The following is a 25,097-nucleotide window of genomic DNA, read 5'->3' as shown; positions in this document are numbered from 1 at the left end:
GGAAAATTGTAGACCATTTTAATCATTTTTGGACTAACGTCATATGCTCTGCTTCTCTTTCTGAAATTGTACTCGGTACCTACGTTTGGCTTTTGAATTGTATTAATTGAAATCTCAGCTATAACTAACTTAATTTGGTGTTTTATGATTTTTTGGGTAAAATAATGATTTCTTCGGACTGAGAAAAATTAATGGCTGAAATACGTATCCAGCGGTGATAAGACCTTTAAGACCAAAATAAAATATATATGATTTATATTTCTTAATTAAAGAACAAAAACAAATATTAATCTTCATAAATCGCCTAATTGTTCGAATGAGTGAGTGAGTCGAATGTTTTAAAAAATAATCCCACGAAAATGTTGATAATATAATTCCATTTTTTGGCCGAGATGAACAACACAAGAGTTGCCTAACGCAAAAATATAAAAGGCGACCTCGTATTAGTCAATGATTTGAGAAGTAATTGCGAAATTTGGAAAGCACAAACATAGTGATAGATATTCAGAGAGACTAATAACAGCATAATACAAGTGAAAATAGTAAAAGTTAAAGAGATATCTATAAATACAACTTATTAGGAGGTCAAGCATGCTAGAACACATAAAACATTGACATACGTGATCATATATTTGAATAAAAAATACAGTAGTGCCTACACACAAATATATAAATAATACTTAAAAAATACTCATAAGCCTCGAATACATCAATACGTACAAACATACATAAAGCAAATGTATAGACAAATAGTTGAGTGCAACAATTAAGTTGAATATTAAATGGTGCAAAGTTTGTTTCGGTTTTAAATTGGTGCGCTTAAAATTCGATATTAAGTTGTGAAAAACATAACAAATAGTCAGGTGAAAATAAATAGTAAATGAAAACAGTAAATGTCATGAATTGCCGAAATATGTGCGGGCGCGTATGTAAACTATGGCTTCCTGCTGAGTGATAATAAATAAAATAAATGTTGGATAACGGTGTAAACGCTGTTAAAAATTTTAATAACAAAAAAGTAAATATGAAAAAACTAAAAGCATACATTTTGGCGCGGAGAAAAGTGAATGACAGATGAAAATATAAATATTAATTTTTCAACGCTGTTTTTCTTCAGCAAATTTAATGGCAGTGAGAGTGATTTATATGCTTGTACTCACGCATATTTTTGCATACATATTTAACGGTATTCATAGTATATGCACTGACACAGTGAACGTTGAAAGCTAAAAACTCGTCGCCATAAAGTATTAAATTGAAAAGTTTAAATATTCAGCCGGCAAAAATGCATATTTTTATGTGCAGAAGCATATCTGAGTGAGCGAAGCTGTGTTTTGTGCGGTGCATTAAATTGCTAAAGCATAGCAATTAACGAAATGGGCGTTCAACATTTGATTAAATGGCTATTAAGCTTGTATGAACTAATTACTGCCTTACACAAATTTCTTTTTCAACCAGACAAATTTGAAAAAGTATTTGGCTGTGGACTCAGTTTTGACATAAAAACACTGACGGCTCGATTAACGGGATCAGTGGAAATTATAGGCGGCGTGCAACACTTAGATATATATATATGTGTTTTTAAAGTGGTTTTTGGAAAATTTTTAAAGAAATTTCAAGTAGAAATCCTTAAAAGATGATAAAGTACAGACAACTCTAACTTTTTCAGTCTTGGCTTTGATTACTTTTCTCAGAAATAAAAACTGAAATTTGATCCTCAAAGCCCAGCAGCTTCTCCCAAAAACATTGAAAATTATACTTGTTTATTGTACGCCTTTATACTTCCTCATCAAATGTGACCCGGACCCGGCGATACATTTTTTTTCCTAAATTGGTACAACCTTTTATGTATTCGTGCGAAATTTGATCTCCTGCAGCTTTTACAAGTTTTTTCGTCGAGTAAAGGTCGCACAAGACTCGCTGAACAATGTAATTTAGGACCATACATTCATGAAACGCATCGTTATCACTAGTAACATGGGTTTATGAATAGAAAAACTGTCCAGCAATCGCTTAAAAATGAGCTAAGATTGAGTAAAGCAAAATTCGAAATAGATACAAAAATCCTTATAATATAGTCTGGGTCAAATTGGACTAAGCGTTGGCATGCTTACATTGACTCAGGAACTTATTTAGAAGGGGATAATATAGATTTGTGTAAGAATACGAAAACTATATTTTATTTTCCCCCTCAAATTTTCAGTCCGGGTCAAATTTGATCAGATGTTATTTCTCGTTAGAATCCTTATAAGATGATAATTGGTTCCAATTCTTCAAAACAAATCAAACGAAGGCGATCACTTTTCGATTACGGTTTTGATTACCCTATCTGCGATTAAAATGGTATATAGATCAATATGACCGATGAATTTCATTAAAGATACTGAATGTAGACCTTTGAATTGAGAACCAAAAGTTTGGGAAAAAGTTTAAAATTTAAATATTTTTGTACATTTTATTGCTCATGGTGTCGAGCCAAATAAAATTTCTCCCTGTACGTTTCAAGCGAATTGGCAAACTCTTTCTGGAGTTAAAGTTAAACGGAAGGGTGGATTGAAGTTCGACAATATTTTGATGGCCTTTGTATGTTCTTTTTTGCTTTCCTTATTAAAATACATTTAAAAATACTTGGGTACTTCTCTAGGAAAGCATTTCTTAAAATAGCAAAGAAAACGTTGCCTAAAATTGGGCGCTTTTAAAATTTTGATATATAAATTCTAACTTAATACAAATGTATACAAATTCGGGAATTTTTGAAACGTTCAAGACCATGATAACTAGACTTTCAACCCAAAAAGACTGTATGAGACTATATTTTTTCTCTCTTTTAAGCATTCACGGAACACTGAAAAATGTTACACAAAAACCCCTGTTACTGCAAAGTATGTATCCCACCAGTTCTAAATATTGCTGTAGTTCATCAACGCTTTGCTGTTGCTAGAATTTCGGTTGACGAGCACGCATTCGCCGCTTGTCTGCCTAGTTAAAACTTGCAAATACATACACATACGGACATTGTGGCATGCAGTCACGTCCGACACATTTGTTGCACTTTTCATTTTTAGGCGTAGTATAGTTTAGGCGCCAAATGCAGGGACATCACTAAACCTGCTTTGACATACGTGTTTTTACTGTTAATTTTCGCTCACATTCCAAAACGTCATTGAACTTTGATGTCAGCGGTAATCTAGCGCACTGGACGCTTTTGGACTGCATTTGCAAAATAAGGTTTTTTTGTTTTTAATGCAAAGTGTTCCTGGAAATATAGTCACTGTTTGTGTAACCTCGGCAACGGTTATGGGTCAAGCACTCATTATGATGTCGTATATGCGCCAGGTATATGAATTCATAAAAATAGGTAGTGAAGCGAAATGACCTAGTTTTCAGGTATACTTTGATAAATATAAATTTCATGAAGTGTTATTTTTAGGAAATGTTTGTAGGCTTTTTTTTACAGAAGAAAAAAATTATGTTATCGGTTGAAAAAAAAATTGCTTTCATACCTCTACTTCGTGTCACTAAATGAGAGGTATTATTTAAAGTGCGCAGACCGGTATTATTTTTGCATGTTTGCTCTGAATTGTTTAGTTCATAAATATTAGTTTTCCATTACAATTCACACAAGTGTCTAACTTAGCCTCACCAAATGACTAATGTCAAAATTTCAGCCCTTTGAGTAGGTCGTGTCCGCAGATTTCAGAAAAATTGACAAATGCTAAATCGCTCGGCTAATGAAGTTGATATCAGAATCTATTGCTTGGAGATGGTGCTCGGGCACCCTTCACTGTCAGAAAAGCGGCCGAAATGTGTAAAAACACAGGACACAACGTAAAGATCGTATACATAGATAAAAGCGTCAATTAATTCAATAGTCTAAATAGATGTACCGGCTGCAAAATCACAAAAGAATTGAATGCAAAATTTGATGAATTCCAAACGATGCATAACGAAATTTTCGAAAGTACTGGCAGATGGATCAGGGCGAGATTGAATGCATTAAGAACATGCAGAATCGTTGAAATCATATGAAAGATCCCCGCATGCATTTTACTCACTCGTTCTTGAAAGGACTGCAGCACGTGCAAGCCGGATAGTCATTAGTAACGGCGATACATGAAGCAAGTGCTGGGATGTCGTCATGAGAGAGACGTTGAAAGTTCTGCTATTCTTTTCTCTAGTCTCGTTTGATATCTAGGACCTTCGCAACTTAAGGTACATTGTCGTTATTGAGGACCACTAGGTCGGGCAGTATAATCATATATATAATATATGGACATATATTAGTCCATAATTCGATTCTTGTCTTTTGAACAAATGAAGTTGCGCAAGAGGACTAAGGCAGTAGTCTTCTCAAAAGACTGCAGCCATTGGACCGCAGCAGCGTTTGAGGCTTTTTGTTTTGAAATCCTTCATTTTGCGCGATGATCCATAGAATATGACACTACTGGTAAGTAATGTGAAAGAAAAGGAAAAGTGAAAACTATGCCAAAACTAAATACAGTTTTTCTTTGCCCTGATCTTGACTCTCAATATACATAGTGTCTTAAAACTATTAAACTTGGCTCAACCCTTATAACGGGTGTTTTTTTAAACATGTGGGTTTCAGGAAGAATTAAAAAGCATATAATTAAGTGTTACGGTCGATAATTTAGCTTTAATATAAAGATAATGGTTTGCTAACGGGTGATCCAAGTAGAGGTACTTTTTCAATAGCCTTTGTTTTGACAGGACACGCGGGAATCGTGTCAAGTTGTCATGTTATTTTTGTGCAGAAATGTTTGGCATTTCATCATGGAAAGACTTACGCTGGCACAACATTTACAAATCGTTCAACCTTTTTACGAAAATTCACGTTCAACATATGGTCAACATAATCGGCCTACTGAGCCATACTAACCCATTTTAAGAACCAGCATTCATTATTGGATAATACTCGACCCAATAGACCACGTCCAGCACGCAGTGAAAAAAATATTGCAGGCGTAGCTGAGAGTGTACATGAAGACCGTGGAGTTTCGGCGCTCTTCACAGCAACTCGGACTGACGTTTGGAACGACCTTTGGAACGACGAACTGAAGCCGCTCGACCTTCCCAAGCGACATCGCTTTTGCTCTATGGGCTCTTGAAAATTTCCAAGAAGATCCCACGTTCCAACCTGAAGAGATTCAAGAGCTTTCATTTCATGAAGAAAAAACAACGGTTTGATGTGGTTTGTGGACCGGTGTAATCATCAGTTATGCTTCTTCAAAAATGTTGCCGGTAAGAATGTAACCGCGTCATGATAACCGACCAATTGATGCCTGAAATTGAAGCTCGTGATCTCGGCGAAGTATGATTTCAGCAAGACGGAGCCACTTCCCACACATCGCATCAATCAATGGATTTATTGAGAGAACACTTAGGTGAGCAGATAATTTCACGTTTTGGGCCAGCCCATTGGACACCGAGATGATGTGATTTCACACTGTTAGACTTTTTCCTGTGGCGATATGTAAAGTCTGAAGTCTAAGCAGACAATCCCACTTCGACTCAGGCGTTGTTAGCCAACATTTGAAGGAGATAATCTCCAAAAAATAAGAACAATATTTTTTCGAATGATAATAAACATTCCGCATTAAATTTGAAGTTTCTGTGTTTTTCTTTAAAAAATTAGGGTACCTCGAAATGGGGCACTCTTTATAAGTATATACTTTATAGGATCTCCTACTGAGTATTAGAAATTTATATATTCCTTCAATTGCTAAGAATTTTAGTTTCAGCGTTCACCGGCCTTCAGAATAGTTGAATATTGATACAAGTACAAAGAAAAATTAAAAAATTAAAATATTTGTTTGTAAATGAAAACTAAAGTAATGTCGAACAAAAATCGGTTTTTCTTAAAAGAAACATATGTATATATTTTTATTTGACTAAATACATGTCTATTACATTTTTTCTTGTTATTGTAAACCTGTTGAATTGAGTCAGAAAGTAAATGTTAATTGTGCTTTGGTGCGAATTTACAAATTGTGTTTAACGGCAAATCGAAAAAGTGCTCAACACTCTCTGCAATTTTGTGCGCTATTACCATAATTTAGTGCAATGGTGCTATTTTATTTACTTTTGAAAGTAAAGAGAGATTTGTAATCGCTCTTCGATTTAATTTTTATTGTTGTTGGCAACTACGTGATTTGAAAGTGATTTATACCTATTTTTAGTATTAATTTTTGTTAACTTTTTAAAGTTTACGAGTGCGCTGGTGCATTGAAAATTCTAATTAAATTCTTTGTGCGTTTTCAAAAAATAAAAGAAAATAACATTTTGAAATAACTAAAACAACGCAATTGGTGCGGTCAAACTAAAAAGTTGAAAGAACTAAAACGGATTTTTATACGCCGCTTCAAAACCGATACATACCCTGGCATTTGCGGAGTCGCCACTCACCCTGTGACCGCCAAGATTATTGACCACGCACGTGAAGGTCGCATCGCGCCCCTGCGCTACGGTGACATTCTCCAGCGGGAAGACGAAATCCGGCTCGAATGCGCCCACTGTCGAGATTTGGTTGGAAATGGAAATATCTTCATTTCAATTGTTTTTAGGTTGTTTGTGATTTTTAACGGTATTTTTTGATTTGGTTTTTTTTTTTTTGCGGTACGATTGCAATCGGACGATTTGCATGAGTGGATGAGTGATGGAAAATGGTTAAAATGGCGTGGAGTGGGGGTTTGTTGGGTGTGTGCAATTTTGTTTCGTTTTTTTTTTTTTTGTTTTGTTTTCATTCAATTGGATTGCATTTTTGTTTTGGTCAGTCGATTTGTGAATGGAAATGGGGCAAATCAATTTAAGCAGCATTTAAAAAATCGCGTCAAAAAGAAACAAATAGAACAAATTGAAAACAAAACACACAATTATAATAATTCATTTCGGCAGTAGTTTTCTTCAGTATATTTACATAATTATTATTAATTATAAATGAGTTTAAAATTCAATACATAAGTGAGTACATAATTGAAATTGTTGTTGCAAATCAAATGTAGCAACATAAGAAAGACGCTAATGTTGTCCATCATCTGTTGTGCAACATAATCACATACATATACATACATTCATACACACTTTCATACCTACACAGGCACGCAGAGAGCTTACGGGGTACGCAGAATGCGGAAAATATACTTTAAATGTAATTAGATACGCTTTTAAATTGTATATTTTCTTAATTACTTCTCGACTCAATGTAGTTTCGGCTATATAGGTAGTCGGAAAAGTCGTTTCGTATTTCTAATAAAAGTTCAACTTATTTTTTTTATAATATATTTATACTAATAAGCTTAAAACTTCATCTTTCCAACACTATATGATATGACAGAATGTGATTGGTAACAGTGAAGATATACGACTGCAACGGCATCTGATTAACAAAATACGAAAAGACTTTTTCGACTACCCATATATCACAAGTAAATAAAAAAATTTATATATTTAATTATATGTATATATGCACATATTATTAATATTTATAAAACCTTGTAAAACTTTATTGAAAATTTATTTTTATTTTCTTTTTTTTCAGACACATTTTAGTTTTTATACAACATTGATCAAACATCGTTGAAACTTCACATTATGAATATGGTGAGTACAAGTTCTATTATCCTTTGTTTATATTTATAAATGCTGAATATTATATTCGTGTTTGGTTAACTTATCACTGCTTTTTTTTACCTACTGAAAGTAGTCAAAAAGAGCTCACCTCAGTTTAAGAGAATAATGAGTTATGAGTAATGGTCTAGTGTTCCCTTTATAGGCCTTAATACCTTTGAATTTGTTTTTTAGACAAATTTCTACTCTGCATATCATCTGATCACTTTTGACCCGGACTGGTCCGCCCGCAAACCAAATAAATACAAAAACTTAGACTTTTTGTTTCAACCGTTTTTATATTCGTGTGAAGTTTGGCCTCTTTAGGTCAATTAGTGTGTATTTGAAGCTGTTTGTTTACCGCACGAAAAATGCGTCTGGCCAATTTAACCCTGGAAAAAATTCTCGTCGTTAAATTTTCCATTTTCATTCACAAATCGACTGATTTTGTTTAACGTTTTGTATTTCATGGAATCACGACAATAAAATGGTTAAAAATGTGGTAGAACTATTTTTGAAAGTCTACTTTGTTACGAACACACGCAGTTGATTGGCACAAAGCATTCAGTGAAGGTCGTAACGTGATCGAAACTCACCTCAACTGAGTCCTCCATCCAACTGAAGATAACATCACAAACGTGTAAGAAACAGAACTATAAAATTGTCGTATTGGCATTAGAGATATAATAAAGGATTTCGACGTCTGGATGGATGGACTCAACATAGTTTGATTAATGCTCTGAGTATGAAGCGTGTCAATGCTAGACTCTTACCATAAGACTTGAATCTGTTGCAAAAATGGGGTTGAAGTAGAGTTCGCAAAAAATTGCTTGAGGACCCTTCATTTATCAAATACATTATTACTGGTAACGTGGCGTGGGTTATTGAATATAATATATGATCTGATATATATATATATGATAAACAATCTAAGGAATACCGCTCCATGATTGAGTCGAAAGCGAAAGATCCACCGGCTAACTTCGGTAAAAATTCAAGACGATTCACATCTTTTTATTTAATTACTATTGTGTGGTGCACCGTGAGTTCGCTCCACACGATCAAACGATTAATAAATACAATTATTTTTCATTAGTGGCCCTCTACGTGAAGCAATTCATTAGAAAATACTTGAAAATGTTTTTTTTTTTCCAATCCGGATCAAATTCTATTAGTTGGCGCAACAGACCGAATAGACAAATCAGTCAAAAGAACTGTTAAATTTTGAAGTAATCGCCCAAACACGAAAAAAAATTATTAAAAATGCTTTTATATGGGAAGCTCTGTATTTTGAAGCATTTTGCCGAGATAAAATTTCTTACTTTGATTTAGACCTGCCTCTAGTCAAAAGTGTTTTTGTGAGTAAACAGATAGATAGAAAATAGTTGAGGTTTTATACTACGTCCTGTGGTCTATTGTGCCCTTTTCTATATCACATATGGTCACAAAGGTCCAAGTGATCCCTGTTCACGTAAATAGATCTAAGGGCCTTCAGCTAGCTTCTCCAAATCGCTGAGCAATAAGGTATTTTGTAGTTTTCTGTTCCAGAACCAACAGTTTGCGTAAGATACTATACCCTTGTTGGGCAAGTGTTTATTGAGTCTGCAGTGCCCTGTATAGAGCGCGACAAGGAGACGGAACAATTCTCAGGGGAGTTTGATCATATCTGAAACCCTTCTCGGGTTGAGTATAGCGATACGCGAGAGAGATTGAAAACTGTATGCTGATTTATAGCAAAGACTTCTGCTTGAAAGTTGTTCTTAAAACATCTCATTGGTACGAATAGTTTGGTATGCGATCCCGCAATGCCTGCTCAAGCCTTCCGGTGTTTTCGAACCGTCAGTGTATATACCATTGCATAGTACTGCCCCTCAGTAGTAGGTCAAGAGTGGAATCACTCCACTCCGCCTTTCCGCCGGGAGTAACTTTTAACTTCTTTGTGAAGTTTACACTCTTCGTAACGCCGTCTCTTGGAAGAAGCAGTGGTGAGTCTTCCCCTTAGGCTTTCTTTTGTTGAGACGACATTATCTTCTCATTGACAAAATCCTCTGGTGTCATAAGCATAATGCATGGTATGTTTCGCTGCCTGTTTGATCAGCAGATGCAGCAAAGTGAGCTCCGGCATGACTTCAAGTGCTGCGGTTGGGCAGAGTGCGCATTGCCACTGAAGCGCAGTCGCACACTAGTCTTTACAGCTTCGATAGTGGAAGGTTCAAATTATTCCACTTGAAGTAATCTGAAAATTCACTAGACAGAAAATGCCCAAATCAAACAAACAGCAGTACTTGGTACATTATTCGAAGAAAATTCGCGATCTCTGAACATTTCTGCGGGCGCGGTATAAAGATGTTTCCACAGAAAAATTCTGTGAAAGTTTTCTTCTGCGTTGAAGACAAAGGGGAGAGCGTCATGGCTTTTCGTAGTACTTCGACTGAACTTGTGTTAAAGTGTCAAGTTTCAAAGTTTTTCAAGGAATTCGTTTTAGAGTTTGAGCCTACTACATTTCCGGTTTTCATAATGTCTGGTTATGTTTATTGAGGCCGAATTAAAAAAAAAAAATCACAAAAATATATCACCTTTTGTTTTTTCCTTAGCGCATGCCTTATCATAAAGCGTTATAATTAGGCATAAGTAATTAGCTCTCTATTTGATTAATTTCACTTCCTGCAGCTCTCTTATTCACATCCAGCCTCACACTTATGCAATGCAATATATATTCATATATGTATATCGGTTTGTAACATAGAACCTACTCACCAATACAGTTGCAAATGAGAAAGGCAACCAACAGTTGCCATCGTACAGCTGCACATTGCTGCAGTGTTGTTGCTGTAATGACCAAGTGTGCATTGAGTAGTCGCCGCATGCGGCGTCCAGTGGTGCACGTGGTTACTGCCGACGATGTGCGATTGTGATAATAACGTTTTGTTGTTCTTGTTGTTGGCGAGCTTCTTGTGCACAAACTTTGCGGTCTGTCTCGTGTCTCTGTAGGTGTCCTGCACGACTGCGTTGTTGCAGTTATTGTAGTTGTTGCCGATGGTGGGTTTGTTCGGTTTGATTTCGACGACTTTCTTATTAATGTTGTGACTGATGTGGACGCCACCTGGCGAGTGACAAATGTGGTTTCAATTGCGGTTGTCATCATGTCGATTTGCTTGACACTAATTCCATTGCTCGGTTAAATTCCTTTTGATTGTGTCACACGAATTAACTGGAGTTAAGACCACTTTGTGTGTGTATGGCAGTGATGTGGGATATTTGATTTCGCTGGAAAGAAGAAGAAGTATAAATTTTATTAAATTTTGAGCAAACGATTTTTAAGCGTTCGTATAGTAATAATCATATACTTGTAGTAATTTTCGACAGCACTAAGTATTAGAATATTATTAAAAATATTCGGGTAATTAGAAGTACACAGCACTAAAAGGCGAAACCATTGGGTAGGGATATTAATATTATTTTTCATTTTTAAAACTTGTAAAAAGTTTGGATAACTGCCATTCAATTGAGAAGACGCTAAATGTCTTAAAGCTCTCTGCAATAATTTTTGAGATATTCGTTAAAAATTCTAGTATATTATTTTTAAAGGTTTTTTTTTACTAATTTACTTCGCATAATGCCACTAAAGCCATAGCTATTTATTCTACCAAAACATACAAAATTACTGTGCTATTAGCGAGATTAATATGCCTCTAAATTAAGATTCTAGAGAAATTTCTAATAAAAAATTTATTTCAATTTCTAACCGAAGAAAACTTGTATAACCCTTAGGAACATCACCTGTTTATTTATTTTACATAAAAAGTAAACCAGCCATCTATGGGCTAAACTCATACAAATTTTATTGACCTTTCATTTCATATCATTAATGTTCTCTAAACAGAGAGCCGGACTGTATAAAATTGTTAAGGGGTTACATGTGTTTTACAACTTCAAAAAATTTATATTTTCTTACCTTATTTGATGATTCTGTAAGAAGTTAGTTCTGCGATGAATAGGAAGGCACCTATTTTTCTCATGCATTATTGGAAATGGCGTCACAATGGAGTTTTGAATATTTACCATTGAATAAAATACTTAATTTTTAATATGAGAAAATAAATATTGAAAATAGGCAATTATACTTCTCGAGGAAACCCATGTAACCCCTGAAACGCATTGCGAATGAGAACTGTTGAGGGGTCAGTAGGGTAATCCTCTTTTTTTCATTTTATGTTCTTTTATACCGTTAGAATTAATGTAGAAATCCACTTTACCATTGGAAGGTTTCGAAAAAGGCCAAAAATAATAATACCGTTTGCCGTTCGGAGCGTTCGGAGTGCACACCTCAAACTTTAAACGCGTTTTTCTCAAAACACACTTTTTTAAACTGGCGGACATGATTCCGGTCGACTACTCAACCAATTTGCTTAATTTTTTTTTTTAATGTTCACACAAAATGCGTCTTTACTAGATTCATACTTTTTTATAATTTATGGACAATGTTATGATAAAACTTATGTAAAAAGAATGGGGAAAACTAAAAACAAAAGTAAAAAAACGTTAATTACTTACTTACTGCATGATTCTAATAGGGACGATAACCATTCACGTACTTTTTAAGAATATATTGAGTTTTTGTGTTTCAGATGATCCAAACATGATCATTTCATCAAAAAATTCCGAAAAAAATTGTTTATATACTCCACGATATAACTCATGATATGTGAAAAAAGTTCTATTATGGAATAAAAATTTCTATGAAAAAAAAATGTCAAAAAAACAAGCCAGATTACCCTACTGACCCCTTAACATAACAGTATCATATGCATCTTCCACTATACATTATGTGGTCCTCTATTGTTCAAGACTCTTACCATAAAGAAGTTCAGGCAAACATTTCAATCTTTAAATATATTTATTGATTAACTGCTGAAGATGTGAGCTGTAATTCACCTATGATCATGATAAAATAAATTTTGTTTTAGAAGAAGCGCAGAAACAAAAGAGAATAATGCCGTTGCATCCACGTAAAAAATACATAGATTTTTATAAAATATATTTCAGCTGCTTTTATACCGAAAATGTCGGTCAGTGTCTGAGTTAAAAAAAAAAATACGTAAAAATATGCGTTAGTTGTGTTAAAGAACTCGTTTATCGAATATAGCGACTTTGGAGGCTAACTTCGAAAAATGGAGTCCTTCCGTTTTTCTACACTCGAACTTGTCCATTACTTTTAACGATATCTATCTGAAATTTTGCTGAGTTCCTTTTGCTACAAAAAGACGCTCCATTTGTCGGATCCGCCGATATGGGTCCACTATAGCATTTGCCTTTGGGTGATCCATTTTTACTTACATTTCTACTTTCTTAAAAAAAAAATTACACAATCTTCAAATTTATTGGGGAATGTTCATTATCATTCATTATATGATATGTTAACATTCTTTCTCATTTAGTTTTTGAAGATTATCTTATTCAAATATTAGCTACATATGTCTCAGGTGGTTCATTGAGTCCAATTTTCGTAGTCTCGTTCGAAGCGGGATTGTTCGCAGAGACTTTAGATTTTACACATTCTCACAAGAAAAAGTCTAACGGTGTGATATCACATGATCTTGGTGGCCAATTGAATTTTAAATTTATACTTCGCGTGCTTTTCGAATCGGTAAATTTTTTTTCTGTAAGTTGGTAGTACTGTTAGTGACATCTATGTTAAATTTCACGTCAAAATATTCCTTAGTATTTGATGTACGCGTCGTTTTGTGAGGCTCTAAAAGTGAATTCGTCGATTTTTACTATATCTAAATTTATTGAACAAAGAGTGCGATAATGCACCATCCCATACTGCATTGGTTGTTCGTGATCATTTCGACACATTTTCAACCAATATCGTGCCGCAACCATCGCATTCGCCTAATTTACCTTCGTGTAACTTCTGGCTATTCAACAAATTCACATGACCACTCCGAGGACACCGTTTTAAATCAATTGATGATATAAAAGCTGAATCGAAGAAGGCTCTGATGGCCATCATGAGAACGATTTTTCCAAGTGCTATGACGACTGGAAAATTCGTTGGCATAAGTGTATTGCCGCGGGAGAGGAGTACTTTGAAGGAGATGAAATGGACAAAATTCACCTTTCAAATGAAATCACAGTAGTATATCAACTATACCATATTATTTGTTCTGCTATACAAACTGGCCTGAAGCTCAAGTCCTTATATGGGAAACTTTTTTATTTGTTAAGGTGTCGTAACGAAATTTGACATAGATTATTATTAAAGGCACCTCTACAATCTCACACAAATTGTTCTGATTGAACACTTATAACATATAGCTGTCATAAAACTGAACGATCAAAATCAAGATAATGACTTTTGTATGCTGTAATATGCTATAAGAAATGCAGTTTTGAGCTAGAATATAGCTTCAGTGATTTTTGAAATGTTTTGGACTCTTCTTTTAAGATCACCAAGCTATGGTTACGAGCATATCGATACACTTACATGATTCCATTTGTCTCAAACTAAAACTTCAAGCCTTAAATACCGTCGATTCGTACGTGCAACGCACCATTTCACTGACTTCTTAGTTTTATCTTTTAACTTGTGTATGTGTGTGTGTGAATATAAGCCTTTATTGAAAGTGCTGAAATGTAAACATATTTAACACCAGCACGCGACTATTACCTCAGCTGCATTTATTCAATATACCTCAGGTAGTTATGTGAGTGTGTGTGCGCCATTTGTGCAACACCGCGAATTTGATTAAAGCGTTGCACAAACCCGTCACCCCCCACGCCGTGCTTCTATGAGGTTTTTTATGTGCCACTGCAGCGTTTTGCGCTGAAAGGACACGCGCCGTATTTCTTCCGTAAATAGCAGTTACAAGTGTCTGCATATGTTCTCATAGCCACACACACACATACAAGCACGCCTGAAATGATATCAAACTGAATAAACGTTTGTGAGTGGTTCTCCTGCCTGCTTGCAGTCACATGACTTGGCGTGAAATCTACTGGCGAGCTGTGTACGTGCTCATATATGTACATTAAGGTGTGTGTGTGTGTCCATACATGCATATCTTGCTACTTTTTACTATATGCTTGCAGTATTTTTGTTCTTTTCGTCCTGCATCCACAAGCTTTCCGATTTTATTACGCCGCACGTGTTCTGCCTGCCGCCTTTTACCAACCTGTCTGCTGCCGTTGTTTCCTGGCAACATGCCGCCTAGTTGGTCTACATACTAACCCAACAGTATAAATGTAGTAGCGTGCACCTGTCGCATTCGCAGCGCTCCATTGCCGGCATCTCACCGAGTTGTTTTTGTGGCTGCGAATGCGTACTTGTATGCACAGCGTAAAAGCCAGAATGTCCGTGTGTTTGTATATAAATGTGTGTGTATATATGTATATATTTATGTGTGTACATATATGTATGTATGCTTATGTTGTTAGCTTTACCGACTTTTTGCTCTGCTGGACTTGGCAACGCGGTTTTGCTTCTAATATATTGCACCTGCACAAAAGCTTAACCCACACACTCTTTCCCTCTCTCGCTCTCTGCCTTTCCATCTGTTTTTCTCTATCACTAATGCATCAAGGTAAGGTGCAGCAGGAATTTAATTATTAAATTGCAAAATATGCTTTCACGTTCGGCGAAGCACATCCACAACGCCATTTAATAAAGTGAAAGCATGGTATGCCAGTGCCAAATATTTCGATTTTATTTGATGCGACAAAGTTGAATGACATTTGCCTATGCACATTTCTATATACTTATCTATATACGTATTTAGTTTGTTGGCATTGCAGCAATGTTGCTATATTGGAGAGTTTTAAAAATGCATGGACATCATGATCTATTTAATGTGTACTCTCTGAATTTGCGGTTAAATCCTCCATTCTAAGGAAGTATACATAGTACTGCAGTGTCTAGAATTTCAAGCACTTTTTGGCAATTGATGGAAAGAGAGATAAAACTTTAGTTTCGGTCCGAACCTATATTCCTTGCTTGAACTACTTTTGATCTGTCAGATTGTATGACAGCTATATGCTATAGCGATCCACTCTCAACAATTTCTTCGGAAATTACGTTGCTATCTTGGATAATATGATGTGCCAAATTTCGTGAAGACATCTCGTCTAAAGAAAGAGTTTTCCATACAAGCACTTGTTTACGATCGTTCAGTTTGCATGACAGCTATTATATACTTTATATATAGTATATATACTTTAGTGGTCCGATATGAGCTGTTCCGACAAATGAGCAGCTTCTTTGAGAGAAAATGGCGTGAGCAAAATTTCAGATCGGTGCCATAAGTGATGAATCGACGCACAAAATCCACTTTATCCTTTTTAAAACGCTCCCAATGTTGCTGAGAAAGTCGCATTCGAATGTGTTTTTGTTCCATTGTTAGCGAATGCGGCACCCATTGTGCACACAGTTTTCTAAAACCCAAAATTTCACTGAAAATATGGCTCACACTGCCTAGTCAATCGATCAAACGATCTTCCAAAACCATATCCTGTATTTTGGCTATGATTTCTGCTATTAATGCGCTTTTTGGACGTCCTTCACGTGGATCTTCTTCAAGGCTTGTACGACCACGTTTAAATTCAGCAACCCATATTTCTATTGTTCTAATTGTAGGTAAACAACATTATACAAAAATTTTTTTTTGCTACACCTTCCAAAAAATAAGGCACGATATTAGTATTTTCCATTGCAACGACACTAAATGGCTTGTAAACAAAAAATTAATTGACATGTTGAAATGAAACTTCACATACGTGCATAAAGTGTATCAACAAAACAATCAAAAATTTTGGGCTAGTGCAACGCCCTCTCTTATCGAACCCCAAAACTTGTTGGACAACCTGGTACAGACACACTGACTGGCAGACGGAAAATACTAAATCGACTCAGCTCATCATTTCGATCATTTATACATATATATTTTTTATAGGGTCTCCAACTTTTCATTGAGCATGTTAGAAACTTCTTAGCAAACTTAATATACGCTGTTCAGGGTATAAAAAATTGTTATTTTTACTATCCATTTTTATATATTTTCATTGTTCATATCTTAAAAGTACACACAATAATTTTCTAGAAGGATAAAGGCCTTGCGATCATTTAAAAACTAAACAATGATGGATTAAACCAATAAAACTGGAACGAAAATTCTTATAAAATGACGACTACTAAGAATAACCGTCGATTTATTTACTAATTTTTATCTTTTAGCGAGTTTTCAAAAAATATTAGAAATTACAAATGTTTGAAGGATATTCATACCTAATTTCAAGTAAAGCGACTGATTACAACTTGAGATATGGTGACAATCGCACCGAAGCAGATATTTTCGAGAAAAACGCATTTACAGTTTGTTCTGAAACCGATGTAGTTGTCTCGATATTTAAACAGCTATAAATTTGATTTAAATTAAATTAATCAAATTATAATTTTCCGAATTATTTTTGGAAGATATTTTTTTAATATCAAATTTATCGAAATTTATTGTTTTTTTAACAAAATTTCTAGACTTGATTATTGCCTTAAGTGCCAAATTATGTAGTCGAGCCCTTAATAATGTCGATCACATACCAAACCCTTTAAACAAAGAAGAGGTAAAAAGCTGTAGGGATAATAGGGCGCTGCCTGATTGGTTGGGTTTCGTTAAATAAAGGGAAAATGTGAATAGGGAAAGCCAAGACAAGTTGATATCTATCACGCCGTTTTAGATATTTTTATTGTGTTACCATTTTAGTAGCGGACTTTTTATTGAAGTCTGAGATTTAGGATAAGTACCTAAGGACCAGTTCCGCTAAATTTAATGGATGCCGAAATTGTTTGAAGCTCATTGCATTCAATTTTAGCATGCTTTTTTGTATACTGTATGAATTGTGAGCTGGGACTACAACAACTGTGCACAAAGCTTTCTTTCGCATTCCCAAATATTCAGTGACGATTTGAATTTCGGAACAGAGATGGAGCATAAATTATGCAAATTACCGAAAGAGGTGTAAAAATTGTTGCCTACATTTTGGCGCGTTAATAATAACGGGAGAACAACTATGTCATAACTATTAGCGAAACTTCACAGGAATTTGATTTAAGGTCCTTTATAAACTAGTACCTTTATAAAATTATCGCTGGTCGCCGGCGTTTTTTCATTTCTAAAAATGTAGAAATTTTTTACGAGATCAGAAAAAAGTGGCTCCTAATTGTATACTCATTATATTTACAATTTTGCTGGCAAATTTGCTTGTAAGAAAAATCTAAGCTATTCTCTATATGCATACCCATAATATATTCAGTGACTATAGTTTCTCCGTGTAGTATGGAAGTGTTCGGCTGTAGAAAAAATGTACTTAGAACCACTATCCGCTTTTCTCTGCCTCCTGTAAATTGCAATTAACATAACCTCACGGAAGCTTTTGGCAAATGCATTTCTGCTGACTACAGGTCCTGCCAACCCGAAGGCATCGTGCGACATTGAAAGTGCTAGTGATTCTGCTAAGCAAAACCAAACCAAATTCTACAGAGCAGAAGGATGATGTCTAAGAACCACTAGACGTTTTAGCCCGAAGCGATTTCTCATAAAACGTTGACGACCAGTAGGACAAACAAACTTAGCGCTGACGCGAAATTTTCTTATTTTAGAGCATTTGTTATTCTCTCAATGTCAACAATACTTACACATACAGACAGACATGCATATAGCTATGTCTGTGCACATTTATTTGTCAGTGTGTAAATATAAACAACATTAAAAATAGTCGCTGTCATATGAACACCGTCAGCAATGAATGAGAACGACGAGGAATGTGAGGGGACCACACAGCAAATAAACTCAATGGCATTTGTGCAAAGAGACTGCTGGGATACAAACCTTTGCATGGACGAAGAGTAAATGCGGGTATAGTCGCGTTTTAAAGTGTTGTTTGCACTCTCGCATTGCATTGGCAGCGGTTTTACTTTGCAAGCGCTCTGGGAATGGAAATAAAAGCCACAGCAAAAAGGTTGACAGCAGCACAAGTAAACAATGCGATAGTTTTGTTTGGACAATACCATTATACTATAAAAGAAAGTGGGGGCAACACTGTTGGAAGGAAGTTATTGTGTTCAAAAGTCGGAGCACCGTGGGCTTTTCAAAGTAAATATAGTATTGATTTTGTTCTTTGAAAACTTTCTTCGTGGCGCAAAACCAAAGAGTTGGCCCATAATTCCAACCTCTTTTTATGAATAGTTTCGCGCAAACGACGCGTTAGATAGTTTGGGCGGTCGGAAGGAATTCGAAGTGCACCACACCTCGATAATCGAAGAAAACTGCCAACATAACTTTGAGCTTTGACTTGCCTTGATGTGGTTTTTTCGGTCTCGCCTCCCCTTTGGCGCGATATTTGGCCAATTGATCGTCTGTTTCTGGGTCGCAAGCATCGATCCAAAACTCATCGCCAGAGTACGTTTCGTGACACCCTGGTAGTCGAAAAACATTGTTTCACAGACGTTACCGAGACGCCGTTTTTCGATAAAATTTACTGATTTTGGAACCAATCGTGCTTTCACTTGTTTTAAACCCAAATGATCTCTCAATCTGGTTTTCACTGATCCTTCCGATATTCCAACCAACTTTTTTGTATTTTTTGTCTTAAACAGCGATTTTAGATTCCATAATCTAATATAATGTTCTGGAAAAGTAAACGGAAGAAGCATGCTTTGTCATGGATTCCGGTCCTTCTCGAATTATTACGCTTCAGCAAATGTCAATGCACTAGTATTTGAGTGCGAGTTTGACGCCTTCCTCATAGTTATCGACTGTTTTGTTGGAACATAGAGACTACTAAGTTGCTAGACTTCTTCAAAATACAAATCTGAACTTTTATTTTCTTAACGGACAATTTACGTCCCGCACAGGCCTTTACTATTACGAACTTGGGTTTTAAGGTTATGTTTGTCGAAAATATATGTATGTATATCTCTTCCAAAAAATAGTATATAAAAGGTAATCCATTTCGAGGTTCCCTACTTTTTTTAAAGAAAAAACACCGAAATATCAAATTTAATAGGGATTGTTTATTATTATTCGAAAGAACATTCTTCGGCATTTATTTTTTGAAGATTATGTCTTTTGAATGTTGGCCGCGGCAAAGTCTCAGATGGTCCATTTATAGAGTTCAATTTTCGATGGCTCGTTTGAGCATTTTGATGTTTTGCTCCAAGGTCTGAACCGAAGCGAGATTATCCGTATAGGCTTTAGCCTTTACACATCCCCACAGGAAAAAGTCTAACGGTGTGATAACATACGATCTTGGTGAACAATCAGTGATTCCATCGGCCCAAAAACCACACCAAACCTTGGTTTTTTCTAGATGAAATGGCAGCTCTTGAATCTCGTTGCTCTTCGTCCCAAATGTTGCACTTTTGCTCGTTTACATACCCATTGAGCCAGAAGTGGGCCTCTGCGCTGAACAAAATTTGGCTCGAAAACGTCGGATCTTCTTGAAACTTTTCAAGAGCCCATAGAGGGAAGCGATGTTGCTTCAGAGGCATATTTTGTACACTTTGAATTTAAGATCTCGACGTAAAATACGCCAAGTCATTCCATAAGTCAGTCCGAGATGCTGTGAACGGCGCCGAACGGTCTTCGTGTACAGCCTCAACTACGGCTTCTATATTTTCTTCACTGCATGCTGAACAAAAATAACATGACAGCTTCACACGACTCACGCGTGATCTGTCCAAAAGTACCTCTGTTGAATCGCAGATCTTAGAGGCCTCGCCATGAGTTCACGACGCGAGATAATGCGCTTACCAAAACTGTTGTCCAATAAGGAGGTTGTTTTGTTGGCTGTATACCATGTAGCGCCATCTAGTTTGGAGGTCACTTCAAAATCGTGCGACTCAGGCTCTAAAGAGTCATTAATGCTGTCTCTGTAGTGTTCCCTATTGACTGTAAAATTATGGGCGGCTTCGTTTTTAAGAAATATGGTCAAATGATTCCCTCTGCCTATAACTCATACGAAGCGGTGACTTTTTGAGAATGTAACGGTGTCCCGGGGTCTCAACAGTCGCTTCTGTATTAGCATCACTCCATGCGACAACTAAATTTATCCATTCAAGCGAAACTGAGCATCATCGCTGAACAAAATTTTCTTGTGAAACTCGGAATGGGTGGTCATCTCGTTTTGGGTCCTTTGACCGAAATTCTTGCACGAGTTGGATTTTGTAAGCCCGCAAACCAGCATCCTTTCGCAAAATCTATATATGACCGAGTTCAACTTGTTGATAAAGCTACAGGTCTATGAAATTCCATCGAATTCCGTCCCACTGCAAAACTGCAAATATGGAAGGATGCACCGGCAGAAAGCAAAACATACAAATGGAATTTTATCGCAATAACTAAGTAAAATAAAATAAAAAACAAGAGTCAGTGAAGAAAGTCAGCACGTGATCTTTGCTTTTGTTTGTTTACACACATCGCAGCTCGTTGTACTTAAATGTCCCGTCGCGTGTTGCGTATTTTTGCGCTTCTCTTTGTTCTATGAATACGAACCGCCCATGAGTACCGCGCATTTTTTCCAAGTATTTTATTATTTTATACATACGCGCGCGCTTATTGTTGACGCTGCCGTTATGTTAGCATTATTGTCCGCTTGACAGCTGTGCATTTGTCTTCGAACGCAGAACGTGCCGCTATTTACATTTACACGTAGTAAATTCCGAAACCGCACCCCGTGTCTTCTCAGGGTCGTATCATCCGAAAGGCAGAGTTGTGAGAGGCCAGCAAGCAGCAATGACCAAATTGCTGACGGAAGAGAGATAAAACTTGCATGTTGTTGTTGTTTTGCTTTTCGTCCACATATGTTTTTGGAACACCGTTTTCGTGTATATTTTTTTCTGAATGCATTTCGGTTGGACAATTACAACTATGCTCTCAAGCAACGGGCGAGTGAACGGTGGGAGGAAGTCTGGCTGGTGACTGACAAACTTTACCTTGGTGCCTCCTGACCAAGTCGGGTGCTTGAGGTAACATTTGTATGTCCCTTTGGGTGCTCCATTTCTCCACTCCACTAAACTAAATCTTCGTCTACCCACTAGCTTCAGCTGCTTCGCTTGTTGACTGTCAACAGACTGTGTAGTCTTCTGTCAGTGTCCTTGCCACTTTGGCTCTTATCAGATCCGCACAACGTGTTGCATTTTATTTATTTTATTGCCACGATTTTGTTCGTGTTTACACTGCTTCGTGCTCAGTTACCATTTTCTTTCTGTTTGTCTTAAGATTCTTAGAAGCTCGCGCGCAGTGTTGCACTGTGTCGGCTGGGTCGTTAGGTCGTCGCAGCCTTTCTGTAATTTCTTATGTGCTTTTTTACGACCTCTCTCGTGCTTTCTTCACCCAATCCGCCGTGTTTCTTTTTGTTTTTGCACTGAAATTGATTCTGCAGCACGTAACGTCGTTAGATATCAGCGAAGCGATAAGTTCGAAAATGAAATTGAGGTATTTATTTGCTCACTTATTGGCTGCGCACGCAGCTGCAGAATAGAAATGTGTGACTTCTTTGCACGCGACCGAACTTGGCTTGCGCCACTTCACTTAGTCTTATTTTTTTCAGGATTTTTTCTGCTTTCGTTTATCAACTTTGCTTTGCTTGGCACGGAAATCGCCGTTGATGTCGGTCAACTGGCCTGTATACTCGACTAAAAGCGGAAAACTAATTTAAGAAAATCATTGGGGAATAAACATTGGCATTGAAAGCCTTTGGTACGTGCGCTTAAAGGATAAGCTTTTAAGCGCAACTATCAACAATTTCTATATTAGCCATATTAAAGTGTTACGTAAACGGTTTTATGCAATTTAAGAATGTGTTGAATAAAGAAAATGATATCGGATGGAAGTCAAAAGAGTTGTCTATTAAATTTAAGTTGTTCTTTTCTTTAGGTGATATGAAGCTTTTAGTGGTTTTCACTCAGTTCCGTTTTACGAACCTCTTTAAATGTCATGAAACTTTTGGTACAAACATCAGGAGCTTGTAAACAAAAATCATTTGAGTTCTACTTTGTAGCAACAGCTAAAGATAGACCTCCTTTGATTTAAGCAAAGTGTATATTGGTCTCTCCCTGTCTGTGAGGAAAGTATTATTCTAGATAAAAATATCATAAATAGGAATTGAAAGATCAGTTGACTTAAAAGAAAAGGTAAGCGCAGCAGTGTCAGGCTGAAGTCGCACTGAAGTCATCATGAGGCCTTTTAAGCTCTCGAATGGTAAGCAAATTAAGCCTTATCCAACAACGCAGTGGATTTGATAAAGAAACTAATTTTTTTCTCCCCATCTGCGCAATGTCTCTTAAGTGGAAGCATACGTAGCCGTGTAAGATATGCCATCTCAGCCGGCTGAACCCTGGACATTCGTAAAGACAATGTTTCAGTACTTCATCATTCTGCTTTGCATTCCGCCGAGTCTACTTTTCCAATATTTCTGAAGGTGGGCTCCTAAAATATTACTAAGTTCACTTTTGATTAAAAGTATTAGCATCCATCAATAGTATTACTCCAAAGTAACTTTTTTGGTATGCTCTGCGTTGGTAGTGTTCTAAGACCTGACGTGTTGCTTCAAACAAACCTTTAAAAAGTTGAATGGTCTGTGACAGCTTAAGAAAATTGTGTATCTAACTACGCCCCAGCGGGTAAACTCGTCTGCCATTTTTGTTTCTATCTATTCATATATTTTGGTACTCATGCAACTCTTAATTCAGCCCAGAAAGTTGTTAGTGCCAAGTATGAGTTATTCTACTAAATGAAATGGGGGAAAAAAGACAGTGGAAATTGTATATAATAGAGACAATGATAAAGTCCCTTTCACGATGTGCTAAGGATTCACAGTAATGCCTCAAAAATTATTCATGGTCCCTGACCAGGGCTGATTTAAGAGGAAAAAGATCATCTTCAGAAGACATGAGATAAGTAAGAGTTCAACACACCGGAACACTGTATAGTTTCTACAGTGTCTGGCAGAACCAATATCAAATTTTAATTTCGACTAAAGTTCGTGTCGGCTAAAAAAATTATTGAACGTATACTCGTACTTATACATAGTCGAATATAACTATTTGATAATATTCTCCAAAAATTTGAAGTTAAATCGGTAGATAGTTTGGGAGATATCAGCCTAATGGTAAAAGTATTTTAATTTACTGCAATAGGCTTCCAAAACTTTATCGGTTTATCAACCTGTCAGAACCACTCCCTTTGTGGAGATTCGTGGTGGCTGTGGTTAAAACCCAAATTGCGGGAAGAACTGACTTTGTCAGTCGAATGTGGAGTTGCATTGCAACCGGGTGCCGGACCCAAAGTACGGCAGAGGTTTTTGATGGGCCTCGAGCCCTACCAAGGTGGTTAGTGTGTCCATGCCACACTGCCGATTGATACTGAAAATCGTTACCCAATTTTCAGGGCGCTGATCGACGCATTGTATTGATCCGTTGTGCTTTTGAGCACCGTGGAGTTAAGCTGTCGCCAGTAGGATCCCACGTTAAACACTGTCACATTGTTGTCAGAACCACTTTACGTAGATGTGCGTACAACAGCAATAAGAGGGACACCAACGAAGAACTAGGTGGACGTGCTCTGCTTGCAATGTGCTACTTTGTCTTAGCAAACCGAAATGTTGCTTCAATGAATTTCACAAATAAAACAAGTACAATATGCGCGGTGGTATAAGAATCGTACCATATCCTTGCACAGAATCCTGGAAAGTTAATTTTTGTCTATTTATATTTTTTTCATTAAATATTTGAAATGAATGAAATAAAATAAAATGTATGTATAATTTTTATCGATTTTAGTGCGCCGCAAAGAGTTAACAGTTGAAGCAATACGATTTCTGATAATAATTTGGATTTTGTGAGCCACTTTGAAATGTAATTTCCCCAAAAAAAAATACTTTTTGAGACGCAACCATTTTTTCAAAAATCAAAGTTTTAACTAACTCTTCAATCATTACCTACATTTACCTTTATCGTTCTCTCCGCCAGACAGCAAACATGTTTTTAATTAAACGCCAATTATTCCCTATACCGTATACAGTACATCACATATTCTATTTTGACTTCCGTGGAGTGTGTACGATTTCCCATGCTGTAAATAAGGTGGATTTTTGACAATACATCTCGGCCTTTAGACGGCTCATTGTAAAACTACCGGGAAGAAAATTTCCGCACTCTATTATGTCTGCTCTAAACCATCCTGTGCTCTTAATGAGGTTCATCAATACTGATAGTTTTGCAAATGCAACTTCCGAGACGTCGCCAAACTCTCTATTGATAATTGCGATTCTTTTGCTGTACAAATTGTTGAGGAATCGCTTCTTCTTCGACCTCTTGGCAGCTTCTAAAATAATCGTTGCATGTTATACCTATTCTGCTGTCATGTATGCCAATGAGACGGAGATGTGGAGATGTTGAGATGTTTTTTGTCATTCCTTTTGAA

At 36.4% G+C, this 25,097-nt stretch overlaps 1 protein-coding gene across 4 annotated transcripts in view; it reads right to left on the bottom strand.

Moving 5' to 3' along the window:
- The window catches only part of LOC126759530 (neurotrimin), an 88,862-nt gene that overhangs the window by 36,933 nt on the left and 26,832 nt on the right, over positions 1 to 25,097 (bottom strand). The window contains exons 2-3 of one of the 4 annotated variants that reach the window (XM_050474391.1): positions 10,381 to 10,890; positions 6,397 to 6,560 (exon numbers count right to left, since the gene is read on the bottom strand). In XM_050474391.1, the coding sequence (XP_050330348.1) occupies positions 6,397 to 6,560; positions 10,381 to 10,768 (552 nt within the window). In that variant the 5' untranslated portion in view covers positions 10,769 to 10,890. The remainder of the gene's footprint in view (positions 1 to 6,396; positions 6,561 to 10,380; positions 10,891 to 25,097) is intronic. The other 3 variants (XM_050474392.1, XM_050474393.1, XM_050474394.1) reach the window with 3 other exon arrangements.

This window comes from Bactrocera neohumeralis, chromosome 5, assembly GCF_024586455.1.
Source record: "Bactrocera neohumeralis isolate Rockhampton chromosome 5, APGP_CSIRO_Bneo_wtdbg2-racon-allhic-juicebox.fasta_v2, whole genome shotgun sequence".
NCBI classification, from domain to species: domain Eukaryota; kingdom Metazoa; phylum Arthropoda; class Insecta; order Diptera; family Tephritidae; genus Bactrocera; species Bactrocera neohumeralis.
The sequence above is the reverse complement of the archived record's forward strand: the minus strand, read 5'-3'. Positions and strand labels throughout refer to the sequence as shown.